At 39.1% G+C, this 9,576-nt stretch overlaps 2 protein-coding genes across 2 annotated transcripts; one reads left to right on the top strand and one right to left on the bottom strand.

The window, feature by feature from the left end:
- Window positions 1-194: 194 nt before the first annotated feature.
- Window positions 195-6,266, top strand: LOC134679201 (large ribosomal subunit protein uL30m). Its single transcript, XM_063538079.1, has 3 exons — window positions 195-391; window positions 466-592; window positions 5,919-6,266. Exons 1-3 carry the CDS (start codon window positions 276-278, stop codon window positions 6,213-6,215), a joined length of 540 nt encoding a protein of 179 aa, XP_063394149.1. The 5' UTR covers window positions 195-275; the 3' UTR covers window positions 6,216-6,266.
- Window positions 6,267-7,097: 831 nt separating this feature from the next.
- LOC134679385 (uncharacterized) lies at window positions 7,098-7,914 on the bottom strand. The gene has a single exon (XM_063538283.1). The coding sequence runs from the start codon at window positions 7,771-7,773 to the stop codon at window positions 7,129-7,131; it is 645 nt and encodes a 214-aa protein (XP_063394353.1). The 5' UTR covers window positions 7,774-7,914; the 3' UTR covers window positions 7,098-7,128.
- Window positions 7,915-9,576: the final 1,662 nt, after the last annotated feature.

Genomic DNA, 9,576 nt, shown 5'->3' with positions numbered 1-9,576 from the left:
TTTGATTAGACTCCGTTTTTGGCACTATTTTGCTTCGATTTATCAGCAACAACTCGTTTGACAACTTTTATCTTGTTCTTACTATATTTCCATCTCGCTTTGTTATATTTATAATCTATAACCGTCTGATGAGCCCCTTAAAGATATGTTATCTGTGGTAATTAAAAAAAGTGCGTGGTGGTTTATGGGTTATTGTGAAACGGAGAGGTTAAGATTACTGGGTATTTATTTTGTGTATTTTGAACAATTTATACTGGATCAAATAAAAGATTAAAATGAACAAACATCTCCTAAAGGTTTGTAGCCCGTTGGCTACATTCTCAAGAGCAAGAGGTTTCGCTCCTCCACCGGGCGGAATCAAATACCCAGGAGGGATCACATATTACCCAAGGTATTTTAGCATAATTACTGTAATATTTTTATCACAGCACCAGCTACACTATAATTTTTTCTTTACTATTTTAGGCATCCAGATCACAAAGATCCAGAGTACACCCCTTCAAAGTTGTTTAGAGTGGAACGTATAAAAAGCCTGAAACACCAGCCTTGGTACCTGAAACTGATCATGAAAGAGCTGAAAATTGACGAAGAGGTATTATTATATTTAACTAGTTTTATTTACATTCAAGTATGTTGTATTGCACATAAACATAGACATAGAGTAAACATTATTTTTATAGACTAATCATGAAAAAAAAACACTAAATTAGTTTGATGAATGCATACCCAATGTTTCAAGTCTTACTCTTCTATTTAACCCTTGGGACGCCTAGTGCCATATCCGTACCAGTCCTGTCAACTGCCGGAGGGTCTTCAATTTTTGTACCCGTCAACTGCCTAGTCCCAGATCTGTACAAAGTGTCTCAACTGCCTTGTGCCTTATCAGTCACCAAATTTATTCTATCATATTTTTACAATTTTGAGATCTTCAATTTCAAAGCCTTTAATTTCGAGCATACAGTTAATAATAATATTTAGTACAGTTTTCGTTATTTGTTCATGTGTTTGCAGCAACCGTCGACTCGACGTGTCCTTTTGACACAAAGGCCTCCTCCAATGCCTTCCATGCCTCTCTGTCTCTAGCTAGTCGTGTCCATAGTGGACCCGCAGTTTTCCTTAGATCATCTGACCATCTTTTGTATTGTCTGCCTCTTTTCCTTTTTGTGTTGTCTCGTGGGGTCCACACAGTCAGTATGTTTGACCACTTCTGCTTTTCCCTGAGCATGTGGCCCGCCCACTTCCATTTTAGAGTTTTTGATTTTAGAGTAACATCTTCTAATTTTGTGATCTCTCTTATTTCCGTCGCCCGTTTTCTGTCTCTTTTTGTGTACCCTAACATGCTTCTCTCCATTCCCCTCTGGCATGTTATTAGTTTTTGTGTCATTTTTTCTGTTGCGCCCCAGGTTTGGCATCCGTATGTTAGTATAGGCAATATACACATATTGAAAACTTTTCTTTTTATTGAGATGCGGTAATCTTTATTTTTCATGATGGTTTTTAGGGACCAGAACCTGTTCCATGCATTTGTGACCCTTCTGTTCATTTCTTGTTGCATTTGATCAGACATAGAGATGAGTTGGCCCAAGTAAATGTATGATTTTACCCATTCAATGTCTTCCCCGTCCACTGTGATTGGTACTTCCATTCTGTTGGTCATAATTTTAGTTTTGCTTTTATTTATTGTTAGGCCAACCTCTCTGCTCCTGCTTGTTAGGTCTTGCAGCATGTGTCTTAGGGACTCTGGATCGTTAGTCATGAGCACTATATCATCCGCGAATCTCAAGTGATTTAGTTTCTTGCCGTTTACATTTATGCCTGAATCGGTCCAATCAAGTTTTTTAAATACTTCTTCCAGCACGCAAATGAAAATTTTTGGTGAGAGTGGATCGCCTTGTCTGACTCCTCGTTTGACAGGGAACTCTTCTCCTAGCGACTCTAGTTTGACTTGGGCGGAGCTGTTACTGTACACGTTCTTTATTAGTTGTATGTATTTTCTCTCAACACCCTGGTTTGCTAGGGCTTGCCAGATGTGGTTATGTTCCAGAGAGTCGAATGCCTTGTTGAAGTCGACGAATGCTAGGTATAAGGGTTGTCCATACTCTTGGCACTTCTCGATGGTTTGTTTCAATGTGTGCATATGGTCCACTGTTGAGAAACCCGATCTAAATCCTGCCTGTTCAATAGGCTGCTGTTCCTCCAAGTTCTTTGTGATGCGGTTTAATATTATTTTTGCGAATATTTTATAGATGTTAGACATTAGACTGATGGGGCGGTAGTTGTTGATGTCATCTTGGTCACCCTTTTTGTGAATTAGTATTATGTTGCTTGTGGTCCACTGTATTGGAATTTCCTCTGTCTTCATAGTCATATTAAAGAGTGCCGTTAGTCTTTGTAGGATGTCAGCTAACCTTGACTTTATTAATTCGTTGGTAATACCATCAGGTCCCGGGGCTTTATCGTTTTTTTGTGTTCTAACTGCAAGTTCAACTTCTGTTTCTAGTATGGGCGGGATGACTTCATCGTTGATATCTTCGAATATGGTTTGTGTTTCTTGGATGTTTTCACTTGAGTACAGGTCCTTATAAAAGCTAGTGGCGGTGTTGAGAATAGATGTCCTTTTTGTTGTTTGTTTCTTATTTTTATTTTTCATTCTCGGTATCCAGGCTTTAGATTCTTGCAGGTCTTTCAGAGCTTTCCTTATTCCTCCTGTCCTAGCTATATGGTAATTTATGCTGTCCATCTTCCGATTTTCCTTATCCTTTCTTATACTGTTGCTGATTTCCTTGCTTAGTTTGGTAATGGCTTTCGAGGTGGTCGGGTCTTTTTTCATTTTAAATAGTTCTTTTCTTTCTGCAATTAGTGTTTTCGTTTTTGAGCTCAATACGTCCTTCCTTTCTTTTTTTGTTGTTGTTGTGGTGTTAAACATTTCACTGGTTTCTCTGTCGTAGGTGTTTTGAAAGTCACTGGGATCACTTGTGTTTCTGTTTCTTGTGTGCTGGAGCGTGTGTTGGTGAAAATTGAAATGTCTTCTTGTCTTGTTCCTTGCTTTTGGATATAGTGTAGCTCTGACCATTCTGTGATTAGTGTAGAAGTTAAATTGGTTGATGACTTCGACATTCATAAATACTTTTTGTTGGTTAGTGGCAATATGGTCGATTTCATTTTTGTAAACTCCGTCCGGTGACTTCCAAGTCCACTTCCTTTCAGGCTTATTTTTGAAGAAACTACTCAAAAGAGCGAGATTGTTTTCTTTGGCCATAGATACTACTCGTTCACCATTTCCGTTTCTTTTTCCTATCCCGTAATTACCAATGGTGGCCTCTTCTCCTTGTTGTTGTGTCCCTATTTTTCCATTGAAATCTCCCAATTTTGAGATCTAAACACTTATAAATAGACTTTTATATCACTTACATTTAAATCTGAACGCATCTATCTACCACAGACATCATTCACTTACTTCAAAATTTAAACCGTTCGTTCGTTATTTGTATGCATTTTTTCTTTAAAATCTGTAACCATACGTCTGCTTTCTATATTGAGATAAACTCGCGGCAGTCAACGGGTGCACGTATGCGAGCCTATCCGGCAGTTGAGGGGGATGGGACGGATCCGGCACTAGGCATCTGACGGGTACAAGTATGTTTGTCGGTTCGGCGTTCCAGGGGTTAACATTGTTCTTGGTTCATTGTACCTCTGTCTATAAATTACCATAATAACTACTAGAATGCTTAATTCCTGGGCATTGACATGGCTTACTTGTTTGTTGGAATACTGGCATCAGCTTATTTATTTATTTATTCGTATGGCATTTACAGAGTCGCTAATTATCAATTACAATATTTACAATACGATATCTAAATTCTTCACCCATTGGGCAGCGTGTGCATTAGGCGAGTGAAGGTCTAGGGCCTCTCCGACATATTTCCGTTTCGGGCAACTATGTATAATGTGGTGTATAGTCTGTACTGGGGCCCCGCAGTCACATGCTGGTGAGTCTCGCCAACCACACTTAAACAGGTAGTCCGCACAGCGTCCATGTTCGGTACGGAGTCTGTTTAGTTGGCACCATTCCTTCCTAGATGCTGAAAAGCCATACGGCTTTTTGGTAGGATCGTAGGCATTTAGGCTGGGGTTTGGCAGGTTAGATTGCCACTCATCTTTCCAAGCGTCTTTTATATTGAAGCCACCTTGCGTCAGGTTTTGAGCGGTTTGATAGGGCGGGTGTCGAGACTTCAGACGATGCTGTGGTGGGTTAAGGAATTCCTGGTGGATCGGCAGGTTCGGGTCGCTGTGAATTTTGTTCGCTTCTTTTACCAGTGCCAATTGTCGTCTAAGATGAGGTGGTGGGATGTGGCTTAGGGTTGGGAGCCATTGTACGGGTGTGGATTTGATCGTGCCTGATATACATCGCATAGTATTACGCAGTTGCACGTCAACTTTCTCTGTGTGTGCGCTATTGAGCCAGACTGGTGCGCAGTATTCACCAGCAGAATAGACTAAGCTCAGGCCAGTTGTACGAAGAACGTCCGCTTTTGCTCCCCAAGTCGTGCCAGTTAATTTGTGGAGAATGTTGTTTCGGGTCACAAGTTTTTTGCTCAGCTTTTGAAGGTGGGGACCGAAAGTAAGTGAGCGGTCCAGCGTAACACCAAGATATTTAGGGTGCGGGTTGAAAGTTAATATTTCACCATCAAATGCTACCGTTGGAATATAAGCAGCTTGCTTGTTGTTGAGGTGGAACGTCGACACTTCCGTTTTGCTGGCATTTGGAACAAGCCGCCATTTCCTAAAGTACTCGTTTAGAGAACCTAGATCTTTGTTGAGCTGCTCTTCAGATACCTCGAATGTCTTGTGCTGGTGCGCAATGGTGATATCATCTGCATACACAAATTTCCTAGAGACTGTTTTAGGTAGGTCATAAGTATATAGATTAAAGAGCAGTGGGGCCAGTGTAGATCCCTGTGGAATGCCATTGTTTAAGGTTCTAAGGCGGCTTTGTTTATCTCCTAGGTGAACTACAAAATTCCTGTTCCTAAGCATATTGTCAATCAGGCAGGTAATTTTACGACATGGAACAGCCTTCATTAGCTTATAGTAGAGTCCCTGTCTCCACACCGTATCATAGGCTGCACTTAAGTCAATAAAAGCAGCTACAGTTTTCAAGTTCTTCTGGTAGCCAGCTTCTATATGCGTTGTGAGAGACAGAACTTGATCCGTGCAGTTACGTCCAGTTCTAAACCCTGCCTGTTCGACGGGGACTATGCGATCGATGAGAGGGGTGATCCTATTCGAAATTAGTTTTTCCAGAAGCTTGAATAATGCGCTAAGTAGTGCGATAGGTCTATAGCTTTTCGGGTCTTCAGCTGGTTTGTCGGGTTTTAGGATGGCTATTATCTTGGCATGCTTAAAGCCTGGGGGCAGCGTGTTTCTTTCTAATATGTCCGTGTAGAAAGCAGCCAACCACTTGCGGCAGTTGGCACCTAAGTTCTTAATGAATTCATTGTAAATGCCATCTTCTCCTGCAGCTTTGCCCAAGGACAGCTGTTTGATCGCGGTATAGGTTTCCTCGGCAGTGAAAGCTTTTGAGATATTTTCGTCCGGAGTCATCGTTTTTGCCAAGTTTCGGGTACATTTTTTAATCATCTTAGTGTGATGCTTGTCGCCCTTGACTCGAGATGTTTCAACAATACGGCTTGCAATGCTATTAGTCAGAGTTTGGGAAGTGCAGGGTGACCTTGTGCCTGTTTTACCCGTGAGCCTGTTGAGAACTCTCCATGCTTTCCTGCTAGACACTTTAAAATCCATCTTTTCTACGGTGGCTTATACAAGAAATGTATGAATAGTACCTATTGCATATCAATCCGTATGTGTAAATATCTCAAGTGTTATCAATTAAACTTATGAATCAATACTTGTTTCAGACCAGAGTCACCATTGTGAAGAATATACCTGAAAACAATTCCAGGCTTTGGAAAGTGAAACATCTAATAAAAGTCACCCCAATCACTTTCCCCTATGGAGAACCTGCCCCTGAAGACATCAAACATACAATCCTGAAAGAAAATGGACAGTGCATAGTTACAAAAACACTTGCTCCACAACCAGAACAGATTGAGGCTTTAGAAAACTTTGATAACAACAAAAAGAAAATGGATTCCACCACAATAAAGAGAGATTCTAGGCATAAGTGGAATCAGGCTTTTGGTGGTGGATTTTAGATATTTAAACTTGAATATTTATAGTAGCAATAAAACAATAGTGTATTAAATTATTTGTTTTTTGTTATTCTAAAGCCCCTTTATATTTAACACATACATTGCCACTAAGTGGTACGGTTTACGCTCGTAGCGAGTAGCCATGTCTTCGCCATATGGAGTGAGTAGTTGCAACAGTGTACCCGACAGGTGGGTTCTTGGCGCTGAATGTGTTAATTGTGAACTTGGCTGACACTTCTGTGTGTCTAAACAACCTCTTAAGGATTGTCCCAAAATAGGGCTAACTATGGGATAGGAATTCTTTTTCCAGTCGTTATTAGTGATTAAAACATAGGAAAAAAATCCTAGTAGTTACCACTAGTAACTTTGTGGTAACTAGTGGGAATAAACCCAAATATCTTGCTGTTACCCACTAAAGGATTAATTGTGTAATATGTACAAAAAAAAAATGTAGTTTCAGAAGGAACTCCTAATACCATTCCCCAGAGGTAATGGGAATGTCTGTCAATGTTCTGTTACTAATGAGGTAGGTAGCAACTTGGTGGTAACTAGTGGAAATAACCCCAAATATCTTGTTGTTACCCACTAAAGGATTAATTGTGTAATATGTACAAAAAAAATGTAGTTTCAAAAGGAAGTCCAAATATCATTCCCCAGAGGTAATGGGAATGTCTGTCAATGTTCTGTTACTAATGAGGTAGGTTATTGTAAGAATAACTAAAATACTACTAAGTAAAGGAAAATAAGGCATTGATCCCTTCCCTCACACTTGCATACTTAGTTACACATTTGAAATACTTCTCCTTTCACATATGAAAGTCTCCTAGAATTTCCACTTACAACAATAAAACACAAGTATTTATGTACTACTTTATTTTACAAATAATTATATTTACAGATGACTAGGACATGGTAATTACTCATCATCATCCTCAGGCTTGTGTCTCTGATTTTTGTACAATAAATAATTAAAATGCTCCGGAGTTTTGAAGTAGTTCTCAAGGATTATTCCATGCTTATTCCCTAGGTCAAATCTAGCATCACCCCATGACACAAAAATAGTGGGGCTCAGCTTTTTAAATTCCTTTAGATGGAACTTGTGTTTGACTATGGTATTGAACATGTGCCCTCTAAATACTGCTATGTAGTTGTCTCCGTCCTGGTAGAGTCGCAGAACATATTTGTTGAGTAATAACTTGAGCATTACATGAAAGGCAACAAATGCTCCCAGGTAAACAAGGCATTCGGTCGGACTGTTGGCTATAACAACATCGGTTCCTATCACTACTGGTTCATTCAGTGTGCTTTTGTCAAACACTGCAGCGTAGTACACTCCGCCCGCAGCCGCAGCGACGGTCGATAGGGTGAGGTATGTCGTCGTATAATTTAGTTGTGTATCCATGGGCGCTTTGTATATCAACTGCCACCGCTTCGATACACCATCTTTCGCTTGCCATTTTGTCTGTGCTTCCAAAAACTTCAGTGGATGGGTAGCATATTTGATTGAAGAAACTTTGAATATATTTCTATGGCTCACGTTCAATAATCTCACACAGTTCATACTTGATTTGTTATTACAACAATGGATGTACTTTTTAACTACTGACGCAATGCGCTTTCTTTCATACTACAAACGTAAATATGGTAATGAGTAAATTTAGAACTAAACAATTTTTTCAATTTCTTTGAGGTTATCCGCTGAGCAAACTGAACAGTCAATGTCAAATTTGACGTTTGTCTTTTTTTAAACAAATTTAGCCTGGATGCGTGTTCTTTAAGCCAAAAAGTTTGTGTCAGTTAGGGCGGTATACACTAGCGGTTTGCGAATGGCACTAAACCAAGGCCTATTGACTTCCTTGGAATGACGTGACCCTTCATTCGCTCCTAGCCATTCCTGGTACTAAGTATACATATATATACATAGTATATAAATATATGTATAATGTGTGCTCCGTTTCTAGAGCTGTATTGCCAGTAATTACCATAAAAATATTTTATTACAGCAACATTGCTAGAACTGGCTTTGTCTATACGATTTCTAGGAACAAATCCAATTATTTTATCAAATATATTTTGATTTGTATTTTATGAAGTAGTCAAAGTCATATGTAAATTATTATTTATTTTTTGAAATATGTAAATTATTATCTATTTCAGTTTGTCTTTGTCTATGTTCATAAAATCTATGAAGGGTAGACGTGCCTCTACCCTCCTTGATAAAATTTAAAAAAAAATCTTTGTCAATAGGCCTCTTTGATAAGCCTTGATTTGAGTCTGGCCGGTAAGAACATAGACAAGACAAAAGTCTGTAATGTCAATGCTGTCATTTAACCCCTGGAACGCCGAACCGACAAACATACTTGTACCCGTCAGATGCCTAGTGCCGGATCCGTCCCATCCCCCTCAACTGCCGGATAGGCTCGCATACGTGCACCCGTTGACTGCCGCGAGTTTATCTCAATATAGAAAGCAGACGTATGGTTACCGGTAGCAACGACAAAATTTGAATGCAAATAACGAACGAACGGTTTAAATTTTGAAGTAAGTGAATGATGTCTGTGGTAGATAGATGCGTTCAGATTTAAATGTAAGTGATATAAAAGTCTATTTATAAGTGTTTAGATCTCAAAATTGTAAAAATATGATAGAATAAATTTGGTGACTGATAAGGCACAAGGCAGTTGAGACACTTTGTACAGATCTGGGACTAGGCAGTTGACGGGTACAAAAATTGAAGACCCTCCGGCAGTTGACAGGACTGGTACGGATATGGCACTAGGCGTCCCAAGGGTTAAGTCATTTAACGCCAAAAATATAAATTTTCACATAAAACGATTTATTCACTTAAAATATATTTATTTACCTATTAATTTAAGAATAAAAACTATTCATATGTACGAGCAACATATCTAAATGCGTCTTCGCACAGACTTAGTTAAATTTAAACCGTTGTCGCTCTTCCTTCCTTGCTGTATTATGTATCCGGCAATGACGACTTCATCAACAATTCTTATCCGGATTATGAAAAGCCCTAATGTGTGTGTGGAAACCGTTGTTGACGACTTCATCAACAATTCTTATCCGGATTATGAAAAGCCCTAATGTGTGTGTGGAAACCGTTGTAGTAAACCAGAAACAGCGATAATTTCAAGGTAAGAAATATATCAATCTTTAAATAAAAATGAGCGTACTAATTACCAAATTCAAATATAATAATTTAATCTTACTATCCCCGTAAGTCCCGCGGACGCTATATCGCGTCCGAAATTATAATCTAAATTCATCATAGATGTAAAACCTCTCATTGTTTACGAGTAAGCTGGTAAATTTAGACCTTAGGAATTAGCGACGTTAGTAATTAGGA

The sequence above is a fragment of the Cydia fagiglandana genome, chromosome Z, assembly GCF_963556715.1.
Source record: "Cydia fagiglandana chromosome Z, ilCydFagi1.1, whole genome shotgun sequence".
Lineage (NCBI taxonomy): Eukaryota > Metazoa > Arthropoda > Insecta > Lepidoptera > Tortricidae > Cydia > Cydia fagiglandana.
The sequence above is the reverse complement of the archived record's forward strand: the minus strand, read 5'-3'. Positions and strand labels throughout refer to the sequence as shown.